This window comes from Chlorocebus sabaeus, chromosome 1 (genome assembly GCF_047675955.1).
Source record: "Chlorocebus sabaeus isolate Y175 chromosome 1, mChlSab1.0.hap1, whole genome shotgun sequence".
NCBI lineage: Eukaryota > Metazoa > Chordata > Mammalia > Primates > Cercopithecidae > Chlorocebus > Chlorocebus sabaeus.
In genome coordinates, this window is record NC_132904.1 from 99200362 (window position 1) to 99217098 (window position 16737).

The 16737-nt window shown below is 38.5% G+C and overlaps 1 protein-coding gene across 1 annotated transcript; it reads right to left on the bottom strand.

Annotated features, from left to right (window-relative positions):
- Positions 1–923: 923 nt before the first annotated feature.
- MMP27 (matrix metallopeptidase 27) lies at positions 924–15598 on the bottom strand. Its single transcript, XM_008020662.3, has 10 exons — positions 15442–15598; positions 14371–14609; positions 12773–12921; positions 12556–12684; positions 6344–6505; positions 6041–6161; positions 4635–4765; positions 3644–3803; positions 2654–2757; positions 924–1729 (listed from the first exon to the last, which is right to left on the bottom strand). Exons 1-10 carry the CDS (start codon positions 15541–15543, stop codon positions 1485–1487), a joined length of 1542 nt encoding a protein of 513 aa, XP_008018853.3. The 5' UTR covers positions 15544–15598; the 3' UTR covers positions 924–1484.
- Positions 15599–16737: the final 1139 nt, after the last annotated feature.

Sequence of the window (16737 nt, forward strand, 5' to 3'; positions counted from 1 at the left end):
GTGATCCGCCCAACTCAGCCTCCCAAAGTGCTAGGATTACAGGTGTGAGCCACCACGCCTGGAAAAAAAAATTTATTTAATTATTTATTTTATATAGCGATAGGGTCTTGCTATGTTGGCTAGGCTAGTCTTGAACTTCTGGCCTAATGCAATCCTCCTGTCTTGGCCTCCCAAAGTGCTGGGATTACGGGCATGAGACATGTGCCCAGCCAACTTTTTATTCTTTTAATATTGTTTTTTGAAAGCAAAGGTTTTGAATGTTAAAGTTTAATTCATTGATTTTTTAATGGTTAATAGTTTTGATGTTCTACCTAAGAAATCTTTGCTTAGTCCAAAGTCCCAGAATTAAAAAAAATTTTTTTTGCAAGTTTTATAATTTTGTTTCTTATATTTAGAGGTCTGTGGCCCATTTTTATTAATTTTTGTGAATAGTGTGAGGTAGGGGTCAACATTCTTTTTTCATGCATATGGATATTCGATTATTCCAACACTATTTTTTTTTCTCACAAAGACTACTATCTACTACTTGCTGAGTGTTAAGCTGTACTTCTTAAAATTTGTGTTTCAAACATACAATAACTCTTTTATGCACCCCTTCTTTTAGGAAACTGGAAACACTGAACTCCAGGGAAGTGGGGACCAACTGTAGGAATTTGTGTGATTTTCTATGCCTATTTTCTGTCAGTTGACATATGCTCAATATATCACCTCATCAGAAGCTAGTTCAACTGACAATCTCTCATTTTCTGGGTCAAAAATTGTATTAAGAACTTTGCTAAGCACTTAACTTTGAGGGTATAAAGATAAAATCAAGCCATAAGCATTTAGGAAGTCAACAAATCCATGATGGAACAAAGAGTACAGAAACTTCCTACCCATAGGCTCAGATGATGCACATATACCACAAATACAGGATGAAAATCCCCACATTTCTTGTGGCTGAAATCAGTGTGTAGAAAACTTAATTTTGTATTCCCTAACTGCATTGGTCAATGTTTGTCAGGCTGTGGGAACACTTCTCTCCTACTTCTGCTAGTTCCTTACTTGTCAGAGAATCACCTCTAACGTAACTCACCCTGCATCTATCCAAGCTGTCACCCTTCTCTTTGGGAGGTGGAGTAACTTATTTGATTGATGGATTCAGAACATGCATAGGGATGAGGACTATAGTTTATTGGGGCTCTTAAACTCCAAAGGTCCAGACAAAATAGAATGCTAAAGATTGGTTTAATAAATGTTTTAGTATTTAGTTGTAAGACATGTCTTCTCCAAGTCCACAAAGCATGAAATAGGCCTAAGGTACAGTCACAGATTTTTGTTTCTACATAATAACTTCCTATTAAAAGAATCAGGCAGCTCAAAATGGCTATTGAATTTGGATATTTAGAACTAGGACTAGCAACTTGTTAAAGAATGGTTCTATTCTATTTTGAAGCAGAATTTATATTAAAAGACCTGTTGAGGTTTATTTTAGGTCTATGAATTTATTGATAAATAGAAGTGTTTTTCAGCACATGAACAATACTTAAAATAAACAAGCTTAAACTCTTATGATGCGGTATCTCTACACCTCCTGAATGCGCTTTTTTCTTGTTGATATCAAAACCAAATGATGAGTTTAATGGTTCTTTGCATTGAAACCAAGTATTAGTTCTCATGATTCGGGTAATATTCTTTGTCTTAATGTCATATTCAAATTGCCTTGATCCACGGCTGAAATACAAGAATCCTAGAGACAGAGAATCAGGATTAGTTATCTTTCATAACTATGTAATACTTCCATACTTTTAAATTTTATAAACGTGGGAAAAAATAACGTTATGGAGAGCAAAGACATTTGTGGAATCACATACATACATTTTAGTTTTCTACTGTCATGTGGGAAATCCTATCGTTTTTATTTCCCTAAGGAGGATGTCAATGTTATAATGTGTGAGTTTCAAGGGACTTTTTACCTTTCTAGCCAGACTGCGGTCTATGCCAGAGGTTCTCAAACTAGGCTTCAACAAAGTGTCTCAGCGAAGGGGAGAAGGCCCCTGTGGATGTGGCCTTGGTCTCTATATCCTCGTTTTCTTAGAGCTGTTCTACTTTGCTCTGTTTTAGGTTACGAGGTTCTGTGTTAGTTTCATTGTAGTAATAGATCGTGTCACTCAAAAATATTTCTAGACATCTGATTACTCCATGGTCTAGGTCATTGTCTTTGATGATAGAGTTGCTGGATTGTATGTATTACATTGCCTGAGGTTCTTTTAAAACTACAGGTTCCTAGGTATCACTCACAATTCTGCCTCAAATACTTTGTTTCACACACAAACCCCAAGCTATGTACATTAAGCTACATACATTAAAGTTTGAGAATCATTGTTTTGTTCATGTGCTTACTTTGTATACTTTAGGGGGTATCTTTACTTATCAATGATGAGTAAAATGGATTTGGTACTTTTTACCTAGATTTGAGATAGTATAACAGAGTATAATTCAGGATTTATAAATTCAGTTTGTCATAATGCTTGTCAGGTTAATGTTTATTATTGTATATACTTAAAAGTAGCAAAATTGCATTAAAATAGAAGCATTTAAGTTTTTGTGCTGTCTTTTTTCACAGTCAACACAGTCTCACAAGTATCCCAATAAGTGAGACATCCATGCTTACCTTTGTACTGGAAAGCAGCATCAACACGGATACTGATTCCAGGAAAGTGTTTTACCACCCTCTGCGGGAACCCTTTGTCCATGGTTTGGGTCATTTCATCAAACCTGCATACAAGGATATGAAAGGATACCAGAAGATCTTTGGTTTTGGGAGCTTAATTTGTCTACTGCGCAACTTAGAGTCAAGCAGGGATGTGGGAAATACATAGGCCTAGTAGAGGAAAACTAATTGGCTCTATAGTAAAAATATAGTAAAGATTTTGTTTGGTTGAATCACTTATAGAATCTTCCAAACAAGAAATGATCAGGGAAAAAGGCCACAGCATTTGTTAGATTGATGCTATTCAGAGGAATTGTTACATCAGATTGAAGGCTGAGCTTGGAGCGTTCAAAAATTTTCACTAGATATGTTTGTGTCATTGGCAATTTGGTTGGGGTCATCAACTTTTTATTTTACCTTTATTTTTTAAGTTGAAGGAAAGTCATTAGACTCATTGAGATCTCTTTCGGCTTGATAAATGTCATTCTCTGCCTTCATTATTCACTTTAAGAAGACTATGGGCTGGGTGTGGCAACCCACGCCTGTAATCCCAGCACTTTGAGAGGCCAAGGCGGGTGGATCGCTTGAGCCCAGGAGTTTGAGACCAGACTGAGAATCATGGTGAAACCCCATCTCTACAAAAAGTACAAAAGTTAGCCAGGTGTGGTGGCACATGCCTGTAGACCCAGTTACTTGGGGAGTGCTGAGGCAGGAGGATCGCTTGAATGCGGGAGGTTGAGGCTGCAGTGAGCAGAGATTACAGCACTGCACTCTAGCCTGGGAGACAGAGCAAGGCTCCATCTCAAAAATAATAATAATAATAATAATAATAATAATAATAATAAATAGAAAGTATTATGGATTCATTTTATTTTTGTCCGTGTTAAAGTGATGCTACTGTGAATATTTTTCTCCATAATAAAACAAAGGGTCAATCGTCTATAAACTTACCTCCAGCACCAAATACCCACAAAGAAGTAGGTTTTTCTTGTGGTCTTATCACAGACAGCTGCATCTACTTTCTTCACACGTCCTGGAAAACCTAATGTATGGATGGATTTGGGATAATCTGGCAAGACAGCATATCCTCTGATCATCCAGAAGTTTTCATCTATTAAGAGAGAGAGTGATTGCTTAGAGATTTAATAATCTTATGTCCACATTCATTCTTACCACTTTCTTTAGCTGCTCATTTTATTTATATTACACAAATAATATATACCAGTAAAAGTCAATAGTGTGCATACCTTTGTCAATTGGTTTCATTGTATTGATTGCTTTTAATTGGCTAACTCTGTGAAAACAACCAAGTAAGCAATGCATAGATGTATTAAAACAACACATTGTACCCCATAAATATGTACAATTATTAAGTGTCAATTGAAATTTTTAAAATGAAGTATGTTTGAACAAGTTCTCCTAAGTTTCAGCCTCCAAGTGCTCTCAAAGGCTAGTAATCTGATAACATCATACAAAAAGTGGGGTTGCTAGATTAAACATAAAATGTCAGTTAAATTTGAATTTCAAGTGAACAATGACTAACTTTGGGTATAAATAAATACAAAATATTTTAATACACCAAAAAGTTATTTGTTGTTTATCTGAAATTTATAGTGTCCTATATTTTTATTTGCCAAATCTCGCAATCTTAGTAGAAAGTGAACAGTAAAGAGAGATTAATTACCTTTATTTGGCAGAAAAAGAGACTTTTTTAGCTCTTATCACACAGGTTTATTTTAGTCCCTGTGCAACTAAGATTGTGTTTATCTTCACAGCCACAGAGAATCCTGGTTTGTTATATTCTTTATGACAGGAACCTAAGATGAGGGCAAAAGCCCTGCACATTGGCTCAGGCATGAAGATTTTATTTCTTACACCAAAATACCCACTGGTTAGTTCAGGCAGCCAGAGGGAGAAGAGGAATCAGGATGGGCAAGGTTACCTTTGAAAACCAGAATCTTATCTCTGGGGTTCTCATATGCAGCTTGCAGATCAGCTGGCAGAGATGGCCAGAATGAAGCAATTAATTCAAACTCAACATCCGTGATATCATAATAGATCCTCCATAGGTGCCTGTGTTAAACAAAAAACACTTTACACATGCAACCTATTTCCATGTCAATGAAAACTTTGCAATCTTAGGCTTGCCTTTTATCTAATTGGTTGGTATCTTTCTCAAATAACTGAGATAATTAGCATAATTTTCCTCAGCAAATTTAGGTGGTTGTGAGTTCAGTTCAGTTTGGGACTCCCAAGTTCAGGACATGCCTTTGTGCCCACTCTCTTGGGTCCGTAGAGTGGCAAACTCTTCATGGAATTCTTATTCTGAGTTCCAAGTGCACAATGGTTTTGTTTTTGCCAAAGCAGCAACACCCAACATTCTAAGCCAACACCAAGCATTCCTAAGGAGAACTTTTTGAAGCAGATGCTTGCTGGAATGAAGAAATGTAATCACTGATGAGCCAAAACACTTCCTCAGTATTTCCCTTCTGGCTGCAAAATTCCGAGTCTATGAATGAGACGTTAAAAGTCCTTATATTCCATTTTCCTCCACATACATGCCACTCCTCTCTGACATTCATGATGGGTAGCCTCTCGGCCTCTGCTGATCAGAGAATGGTGGTGATAGCATGGATCGTAACATGATATATTCATGGGTGAAAGGAGTCCAATTTCAAATATTCTTTCCTTTTGCCCCTGTATCTTTGTCAATGGTGTATGTCTTGATATTTTGCTATAAAAATATGGTCATGGTCTACATAACTGACACATCATGCTGCAACTTAAGTTCAATAAATTTTAGTGAGAGAAGGGATTTCCCACTACAGCTAACACTTTATTGATGCAACTTTAAGAAATGTTCAGTAAGGTGCTGACCCATATTTAACAACTGGCTTTCCAGGTGGGAAGAAGATATGACTTTAATCATTTGCTGATTTTCAGACGTAAATACTCCAACCATGGCCAGTTTCAAGCTACCTATGTGATGTGAACTGGTTTGCAAAATTCCTGAAAATGTAACAATAGGCTCTTGTAATAGAGTGTAAGTTGGCTTCAGTAGGCCACTGGGATTGGTGGACTCTTCTGGCCAAAAAGTCACTGAAAGTAGACTCTATTTCCCCTTCTTATGCAATGGCAATTTTTGAAATTCCTTAAAGACTTTAAAAAATTTATCAAACAACTACAAGACACACGCATATGGTAAAGCATTCAAACAGTATGTTCAGTTATAAAATGAAGATAAAAGGCACACATTTTCACTAGCTCTATGACTACCTCTTTATCCTCAAATCCCTTGAAAAGAAAAATCTTCATAGGAAGTTGAGGTGTTTAGGGAAATGAGTTTACCTGCCTTTAAAGAACATTACTTCTCTGCGGAAAGTGGTGATAGCATCAAAAGTCAAGTCAGGGTCACAGGCATGGGGTATAGTGGGTTCCTTTGGCTTAGCAGGTACCTTAGGCAGACCTCCTTTGATGAGAAAAAAAATACCACAATGAATTAAGAGGGTATGAAGAAATATACCTACACAAGGGTCTTACGTAAGTGGACATTTGCTTCATCATAATATTTCAAGAAGTGATTTTCTTAACTTCCTTTCTGAAAAGCTTCCTATTTAGTTCACATATATTGAGATTTATAATTTTGCTCACCATAGATGGATTGGATTCCATTGATATCATCCTGAGAAAGTGGGTATTTTCTGGGATCCAGGGAGACATAATTTGGGAACATCAAGGCTGTTTGATCATTGGAGTGAGAGAGCCCCAGTGCATGACCAAATTCATGAGCAGCCACAAGAAACAAGTTGAATCCTTGATAACAACAGGGAAAACACGAGCACACGACTTAATCAAAAAGAGAATGATTGCATCTAAGATTGGAAAGTAACTAAGGGGAATGAAATAAAGGCTTGCTATACAGCAGATAATTCTCACATGTACCACCATTTATCTGGGAAATATTTCAATACTAATAAAGTCATGTGTTGCTTAATGATGGGAATATGTTCTGAGAAATGCATCACTGTGCAAACATTATAGGTGCACTTACACAACCTAGATGGCACAGTGCACTACACACCAAGGTTACATGGTATAGCCTCTTGCTCCCAGGTTACAAACCTGTATTGCACATTACTGTACTGAATATTATAGGTAATCATAGCACAATGGTAAGCAATTATTTAGCACAATGGGAAGTATTTGTCTATCTAAACATATCTGAATATGGAGAAGGTACAGTAAAAATATGGTATAAAAGATAAAAAAATAGTACAGCTATGTAGGACACTTACCATGAATGGAGCTTGCAGGACTGGAAGTTGCTCTGGGTGAGTCAGTGAGTGAGTGAGTGGTGAGTGAATGTGAAAGCCTAGGACATTATGTAGACTGTATAAACACTGGACACTTAAGCTACACCAAATTAAAAAATTTTTTTTTCTTCAATAATAACCTTTGCTTACTGTAACTTTTTTACTTTGTAATTTTTTTTTTTTTTTTGAGGCAAGGTCTTGCTCTGTTGCCCAGGCTGGAGTGGTGTGATCACAGCTCACTGCAGCCTCAAACTCCTAGGCTCAGGAAATCCTCCTGCCTCAGCCTCTGAGCAGCCGGGACTACAGGTGCATGCCACTATGTCCAGCTAATTTTCTTATTTGTTTTTGTAGAGATGGGGGTCTCACTGTGTTGCCCAGGCTGATCTTGAACTCCTGGGCTAAAGCAATCCTCCAGCTTGGTCTTTCAAAGTGCTGGGATTACAGGTGTGAGCCACCACACCTGGCCTAAACTTTTAAATTTTTAAAATTTTGGACATTTTTGTGACTTAGCTTAAAACACAAACTTGTTGTACAGCTGTACAAAAATATTTCCTTCCTTCAATCAGGATCATCTGTATTACTGTCTTCCACCTCCACATCTTGTCCCACTGGAAAGTCTTCAGGGACAATAACATGCATGGAGCTGTCATCTCTTATGGTAACAGTGACTTCTTCTGGAAGCCCTCCTGAAGGGCCTACCTGAGGCTGTTTTACAGTTACCTGGTTTGTTTTTTTCTTTCTTTCTTTTTCTTTCTTTCTTTCTTTCTTTCTTTCTTTCTTTCTTTCTTTCTTTCTTTCTTTCTTTCTTTCTTTCTTTCTTTCCTTTCTTTCTTTCTTTTCTTTCTCTCTTTCTCTCTTTCTCTCTTTCTTCCTTTTTTTTTTTTTTTTTTACAAGTAGGAGTATATTCTAAAATAACCATAAAAGATAGAGTACATTAAATACATAAACCAGTAACGTGGTTGTTTCATATCAAGTATTATGTACTTCACACAATTGTATGTGCTGAACTTTTAGATGACTGGCAGTACAGTAGGTTTGTTTATATCAGCATCACCACAAACATGTGAGTAACGTGCTATGCTATGACATCACTAGGTGGTAGGAAATTTTCAGCTCCATCATAATTGAATGGGACCACTGTCATACACATAGTCCATAGTTGACTGAAATATGATTAAATAGCACACGACTTTAATTGATATTAGTCACATCTTGGAAAAATATAGCCTAGGGTAAGCAAATGGCTTGAAACTGGTGTCTCAGAAATGGGTAATATTAAAAAAAATAGAAGTCACCAGTTTGGGGTTGTTGCTAGACTATATTATATGTGATCATGTTGCTCCTACTTTTATTCTTCAGAGGTTCTGTTTTGGGTATAGGATAAAGTCCAAACACCTTCGCATGACCCTCCACAGTCTAGTCCTGCCTTTTTCAGCCTCATATTTTATTTTCATATTCCACAAGCCAACTATATTAAATTGCTGGCATTTTTCTTCTGTGCCAGGTTCTTTCTAATCTCTATGTCTTCATACCTTCATCTTTTTGCTAAGAATATATCTCTTCTACTTTCTCCTGGCTTAACTACCCTATTTATTCCCCAGGACTTCCCTCTAAAGTCATTTCCTGCATGTAACTTCCCTTATCCCTCCAGCTCTTATCCAGGTTGAGTTAAATGCACGACTCCGGCTTCCACAGACTCAGCACTTGATTCTGTCATAGCCCATAAGGACTGCATTGTTTATTTCTGTCACCGTGGGTACAGGAACCATGTCTTAATTATCTTTTGTACCTAGAGATTGTGACTGCTTAATAATGATGAGTGGATGTCCAGGTGTTGTCTGAATGAAAAAATGGTTAGATGTGCTTCCTAGACATGACCATAGTGCCCTTTCCAGAAGTCTTACCAGGCATGTTAGAATTGCCTTTGTCTTTGTCCACCTCTCCCACTAGTCTGTAAGGCTCTAAGTATAGAAGACCGCTCCCTTGGGCCTGGCATGGTGGTTCACTCCTCTAATCCCAGCACTTTGGGAGGCCAAGGTTGGTGGATACCTTGAGCTCAGGAGTTCAAGAGCAGCCTGGCAAAAAGGAAAAACCCTATCTCTACTAAAGAAAAAAAAAAGTAGCTGGGCGAGGTGACCTGTGCCTGTGGTCCCAGCTATTTGGGAGGCTGAGGTAGGAGAATTGCTTGAGTCCAAGAGGCACAGGTTGCAGTGAGTCGAGATTATGCCACTGCACTCCAGCCTGGGTGACAGAGTGAAACCCAGTCTCAAAAAATAAATAAATAAATAAATAAAACATAAAAAAATAAAAAAAGTCCATCCCTGGATTTGCAACTAAGTGTATGGAGCCTAAGGGAAGCCTCAGCTTCCCTGATGGAAACTTGCCAAGTGATGTTTGCATTAAGCAAACATAAAAGGGCAAAGAATTATGTCATGGTCTTTGACACTTCTCTGCTCTTGTCTTTGCTGCTGCCCCTTGCCTGGTTGGCTATGTCACTGTGTGTGCTTTCGGACAAGGAACTGGAAAAATGAATATTGGGAAAAATAATTCAAACTCAGGTTCTCTAAATGAAGTCCAGACCTTTATTCTGGCTTTCAAGACCCTCTGCAATCTGAATCCTATTTGCCATTTTAGCCTTGTCTTCTACAAATCCATTCCTTATGTTGGATAGAGCTATTCTGTTCAGAACACTCCTATTCACCCTCTTTACCCTACTTTGTCTTCTTAGTTCCTGCTGAGCCTCCAGTTCTCAGGTTTGACATAGCTTCCTCTGCTGACCTGTGGGTCTGGATTGGAATTTCTTCTGTGTGGACCTATTACTTTGCCATAGTTTCCTTTATCTCAGTACTGATACTGCTGATTTTAGTTGCCATTTAATTGTCTACGTGTCCCTTAGACTGTAAACCCCTGGAGGGCAGCTTCTGTGTCTTATATACTAGGGTATATTTCATTTCTATGACAGAGCCTGAGTCACAGTGGATGTTCAATAAATGATCATTGAGTGACTTTATTTACCAATGATTTGTAGAGTATTTCTCATGTGCCAACACTGTTATCGGCGATATGACACTGTAGGAAAAAGATGACAAAAGTCTCTGTCTCATGGAGACGTCACTAAATAGATAAATTTGTGCATTATACATTCATAACTTTGTAAATATTTTTTCTTATATCTAGAATGTAATTCCACCCTAGTTATCATTATCATCATCGATACTAATAATTGTCAACAGAATCTTTAATGTCAAGCATTTCTGAGTGTTCACTATGGACAACTTCTCTGAAAGGTGTTTTCACCTTTACTAACCTAGTTAGGGCAAGGGTAATTTATTTCACCCTCCTAAAAGAAGAGCATTATTATTATTTTACACGCAAAGAAATAGAGAATAAGAAAATTACTTGACTTGCCCCAGGTCCCTCAGCTGGTAAATGGGAAGCCCTGAAAGGAACCAGTGTCTGCCAAGCTACCAACTTGCTTTTTCTTCTTCCCAACACTGCATCTGTAGCAGTCTGCAAGGCCTGTTCAGTTGTTTGGTACACACGTGTCTGCCACACACACACTCACAATAGGCTTGGCACTGGCTTTGCTTTGAGAGACTCTCAGGAAAATCAAAATCTCTGTATGTGCTTAAAGTCCTCTGACATCCCCATGCAATGACCCCGAGGAAGCAGCCTAATGGCATCACTGGCAGATGCTGTGTCTGTTGCTCTTAAGCAAGTTACAACAAGACTTTTGCCACACTTTCATAGAACAGAGCCTCCAAATTGCAATGAAAGAGGTGATCATATAGGCTATTGCTGAATTTCCTATTTTTAAAAATTACAGTTTTATTGGAGATTATGTTTGCTTGATGTTTTTTGTTTCCATTGGAGAACAAGATGATATTTTCCCCTTTAATGTCAGTGAACTAAGAGTTATACAATTGGATCACAGAGGGCCCACAATTTCTACTCTGAGTGAATGTAGTAAAGTAGTCAGAAGACAATCCTTTTTGGAACTGCTGCCTGGTTGCCCACCCAGAACTTGGTTGATGACTGTATTTATCTCCCGCCTTGCTCAAACAAGCCTTACCAATGTGGAACCCAGATACACTGGACTTAAAAAAAAAATAACTTACCCCACACATTCCCCTTGGCAGAGGGCTTAAAGCAGTATGGGTAAGAGTAACTGCTACTTAGTATTGTATTTAAGAGACAAAAGGATAGTGAAATCTTTGATCTCTGCCTCTAGATATGAAAGTAAAGCCTGGCTGAGCAAGGGGAATCATTCTGATTTTGGCAAGTGCTAGGATATTTCCTATAACTGTTTGATGAAACATATCCGCAGTATCTTCAGACTAGTACCAAACAAATATTGAAACATGTCTCAGCAGAAGATACACAACAGACTTTGGTTCATTCCTCTCCTCTCTTGCTTGGGTGACAATGTTATCTTACCTCCTTCAATTTCTTGTCTGCTTGTGATGGTAAGTCATGTGGCAATGGCAGCAGCCAATCCCAGATTTTGCATGCTGCTGCCTGAACCTCAGCCAGTACTGACTTTCGCCCTTTTCACTGGCACTTGGAAGAACAGTTGCATCACCTGTTCTGACTGAGCAGTGAGTAGCCATGGACCATTTTGTGTCACAGGCTTTCAGTTTCACAGAAAGTGCAAAGCTGACCTAGACCGATTATCTGGAGATACATGGTCAGGAATGACCTGTATCCTTGTGTACTATCCATCAGGACCACTACAACCTGTGCTTTCCTGTGACTCTGGAAGCTAGACACCAGACCCAAAGTAACTATTGCCAATGACAGAAAAAAAGAATGGGGGGCCCAAAAATCTACTGAGCTTGCTCTTTTGTTTGAGGCATACACTGCTACCTGTTAATATAGTATAATTTGATATTTTTGTCAGAACAGTAGTAAAACACCTCGAATGCTAGGCAGGCCCATTGAGAAAAATAAACTTAGTTGGTTTGAAGAAATAAGTCAGATATAAGCATTAAGATCTGATTCCTTCGTAGCTGGGCAAGAGTTAGAAGAGGAAGTTCATGCTTTGAAATAGAGCCTCAATGGGCTATGAATCCATACACTGTCCTTTAATTGCTAGCTCAAAATTACCACCTCCCTAGAGTCTTCTTTCAATCCTCAAGCGACAGATGACTTCTACCACTGGTACAACACAAAACATCTTCTGCCTTATATGGCAGGTATGTGGGCTGGCCTTGTGTAGCACACAGGATCATGAACCTCTGAAGGCTTACACTTTTCCAGTACAACTTTGGGGTCCATAGGACACCTTGTATAGTTCTAGGCACACAGTGGCCCCTCGGACATTATGGGTATATGGATGAATGTATGAATAGTGAAGAATGCTCTGATCATAATAGAATTAGCAAATTTATGAGGGTGTATTGAACACTTCCATCAATGTCATCTTGGAATATGGAAAATTGTGGGGACATTGGGAACTTTAAAGTTAAAAAGTGACTAGTTACAAAACTATTCTTTTCAGGGATTATTTAGAATAACAAAATTTTGTTCATAAAGAAAATTAGACTCACCTGCTCCATCCTTGGTCCAGTTTTCATCCTCATCAAAATGAGTGTCACCACCCAGACCTGGACCAGGAGGAAAGGCATGGCCAAGCACTCCCAGGGGACCATCAAAATAGCGAGGACACCGACCATGGACTGAGACACAATTTATGGGAGGAAAAAAGATCAGTTTCCTCAAATCTCCAGAGATGAAAATAGCTTTGCTCTCTGTTGAAAACCTTACCTCGAGTCCTGAAGGCAATCATGATGTCTGCAATCCCCTTTGAAATCTTGGTGAATTGTAGTGGAGTAACTTTGCTCCACACTTCTAAACCTTCTTGGATAGCCTCATCCACAGCAGTTCGTGCCATATCCGGAGTATAGTTTATTATTCTTAAAAATTAACAAAAATATGTCAATTTCTGGTTTATTCATTCATGAATATACACACATAACTACAAAAAACATTTCTAGCTTATCAATAATGTGCTGCAGTAACTTTGGTGTGGTGCAATTATCTTATAGTTGCATAGCACTTTATTTAAATGAAATATTGTTACATATACTATACAATTAAATTCCTTTATCTTCCCTATGAATCAGTAGTGTTATAACACTTCAACAAAGGAGGCTCAAAGAGGTTAAATGACTTCCCTAAAATCACATCCTGAGACAGCATTAATCTCATGTATGTGTTGGCTTGTATATGAAAGTAATATAAAGACATTCTTAAAAAGAATTGAGAATCATTTTTTGGAATGGCTTTTGGAAATTAGTCTTGTGCATGTATCATATATTAAGAATCTTTTTTTTTTTTTTTTTTTTTTTTTTTTTTTTTTTTTTTGAGACAGAGTCTCAGTCTATCCCCCAGGCTGGAGTGCAGCGGCGTGACCTCGGCTCACTGCAACCTTTGCCTCCCAGGTTCAAGTGATTCTCATACCTCAGCCTCCTAAGTAGCTGGGACTACAGGTGAACGCCACCACGCCCAGCTAATTTTTGTATTTTTTAGTAGAGATGGGTTTTTGCCATGTTGGCCAGGCTGGTCTCAAACTCCTGACCTCAGGTGATCTGTCTGCCTCAGCCTCCCCAAGTACTGGGATTACAGGCATGAGCCACTGCTCCCAGTCCGTATATGAAGAATCTTACATGAGAACCACAAGAATTGCTCAAGAAAAGATCTTTCTCTTGTTTATGTTCCCTATCTTGCTAAACTCATTTTTATCTCAAGTCCTAGCACTCAGTAAGATGAAAGAAGAACTATTGGAAAGGTTCTAGAGTGGTGGTCAAGGTGATTGCCTCTGTCTCAGATCGAGGGCATACCGCCTCCTCTTCCTGCCAATGAGTCAGCCAGCCCCCTTTTCCTTGAGATGTCTGAGGGAAACACCTTACTTTGCTCTGGGGGGCTCATCTGAGATTTGGCAACTATCTCTCTCACACACACGCGTCTCTGACATAAACTGGTTGTGTTCCAGGATCTCCCCATTTTCTCTTGAGCACCCTTCATCCATGCTGTCAAGTATCTGCAGTCAGATGATAGCATTTGTTCAGAGCTTATATGATGGTGGCAGAGGCTAGAGATGAGAGCATGTCTGTTGGAGCCAGTAAGAGCTGTGTAATCTCAGCCATGGTAAATAAACTTTTGTTTCAGTTTCTCTGTATTTAAGGTGGCGGTAGCAGCAGAGCCTATAGCACAGGTTTGTTGGGAAGATACCATAAATGGAGCCTATGCTGTGCTGTGCACACAGGAAGTGCTCAGTCAAATGAATGAATATTATTCTGTTCCTCGGAAATTATCTTTATGTTCCTTTGAATTAGGTGGAAATAAGCTGACAGAAGCATTACCTGTAGGTGAGGTTGTATTTTCTCCACCCAGGGAGGGTGTAGCCATACTGGCCCACATCAGGCACCCCACACCTGGGCGTCTTCATGATCTCAAGGGTGTTCGAGTCCAGTTTTCCAGTCACTGTCAATCCAAAAAATGCTTGCATTTCCCGAATTTTGTCATCTATGAGACTCCTGTTATTGCTTTGAACAAGATGATTCCCTTCTATTTCAAGAGAGTAGAACTGGTTGAGATATGCCTGACCAAAAAGATAAGGAAAAAAAAAAAAAAAGAGGCACAGACTACAGGAGAGCAAATCTCCATCTCAGGATAAAGCAAAATTGCCTAAAATTTCTTTTGGCAATAGGAAGAGGGGGGAAAAAAAGAAGTAATGAGAGAAAGAGAGGAGTGAAGGAGGAAAGAAGGACACAAAGAGGAAAAAAACAAGTCACCCTGCTCTTTCAATTTCCAAGACTTGGTTGACTTATGAGTGCCCAGAATTAGCCAAAGCACACAGCTCATAAACCTCCGCAGAAGAGAATGAATCTTCATCTATCTGTTAAATGATGACATATCTTACATATTTTTGCTGTTACTTTCATTTTAGTGTTTCTTTGAAACAAATTCTAGAAGAAATAAGTGGTTATCCACTTTGCACATGTATTTGATTTAACCAAATGAAAAAAGTTAACTGAACTGATTTTTAGGGGAATCTGTAAAGCAATGTATTATTTTCATACAAATAGGGATTAGGGCTCCAAATTGTAGACTGGGTCCACCTGGTAGTCTTGTAATGCTTCTATAGCGATCTCCATGCCTTGCAGGGCTCTCTCCTTTCTCCTCTCACTGAACATCCCTTCATTTGTGACCATTGCCAAAAGTTATAGCAGATCCTTTCCCCCTCCCTGGCCCAGCCCCCACCCCAACACAATTTCTTGATATCCTTAGAGCTAGACAAATTAAAAGCAGCTCCTTCTCACAAAAAAGTTCAGGACTCTTTTGCAGGAATGTATTTTCTTTTTAAGTCCCAAGAGAATCAATAAAATAAACTTTATATCAATAGTCATGGATATCATTTATTAAGACAGTACCTGAGCCAGTTGCATGTTTTCTTCATTTTCCATCATTCGGACTGTGGGAAATGCAGAAGAAAATGTTATAAAGAACAAAAATAGGAGCAGAAGGTGCTTCATTCCTCTCTTTCTTCAGCTGAAGCCGGTTCTGTTAGCAGAGAATTTAGAAAATAATAGTGAGACGTGGCATGAATTGGCTTGTATCATCATTTAATTAATAACAGAAAAGGACACTTGCCATAAAGTGTGTCATGATTTGCTTTTTTTTTTTTTTTTTTTTTTTTTTTTGACTGAGCTGATTTTGTAATCTTGGTCTGCAGTTATTTAGTAAACACAGTTAGTGCTTACTACTGAATTGAATAGACTGGCAAGTGAGCCTCCACGTTATTTTTCTCCTTGCAAAGTTTTCTTTTGAGGGCAATCTCAAAATATCTTGGTAGGATGTTATCATAAAAAGACAAATGAATCAGGAATCAGACTACCCTTATTAATTAAGGTAAACTTCAAATGTTTATTGAATTCCTACTGTTTGCCTGCCCCTGTGAATGCAATCTTGTTGGAGAATTCAGACACATGCAGAAATTAATGTAGTGGAAGCAAGTGGGCAAATACACAGTACAGATTATAAAGACTAAGAAGGGCCAAAGGCAGATCACTGCTTATGAGTGTGGCCTTGAGGTTTTACACAAGTTAAATACAGCCTGCACTGGGGCTTGCACTAGGGCTTGCTCTGGGTTTTGGAGAATGGGTAGAATTTGGTTTTACAGAGGAAGTAAGAAGGAGTGTGACTGCAAAGAGGCCATGGGAAGGAGTTAACACAGGAGAAATGAGCCATAGGAAATCTGGCCTGACTGGAACAAAATCTATATGTAGACAGCTATGGAAGATGGAATGGAGGGTCTCATGGACAAGACAACTGACTGGGAAGCCATTAAGAAAATTTACCCATACATTGATAAACTGGCTGAATTAATTATTAAAGGACGACATCGAGCTCGTCAGTTGCTTGGTGCTGACCCTATAAAAGTTATTACCCGATTATCTAATCAATACATTGAATCTCTGTTGGAAACTCATGAGGGTTGGCAAGTGGCTTACACTGAGTATACTGGCTCTTTTTCTCAGCATTATCCTAGTAATAAATTACTTGCTTTTCTGCAACAATATTCTTTATTGCCCTATAATCCTATCTCTTACACTCCGGTTAAAGGTCCTACCTTTTTTACTGATGCTTCCAGCAATGGAAAAACTGGATACTGGACATAAGATAATTCAAAAATTTCTCACTACCCATTTGAATCAGTACAATAAGGA

What these genes read in the sequence shown, in the direction of transcription:
- MMP27 (XM_008020662.3), bottom strand. Translation starts at nt 15,543, where the DNA reads ATGAAGCACCTTCTGCTCCTATTTTTGTTCTTTATAACATTTTCTTCT. An exon ending in CTGGACCAAGGATGGAGCAG is followed by an intron (nt 6,506 to 12,555) that starts GTGAGTCTAATT and finishes GTTGTTATCAAG; the next exon opens with GATTCAACTTGTTTCTTGTG. An exon ending in TGCTGCTTTCCAGTACAAAG is followed by an intron (nt 1,730 to 2,653) that starts GTAAGCATGGAT and finishes CTCTGTCTCTAG; the next exon opens with GATTCTTGTATTTCAGCCGT.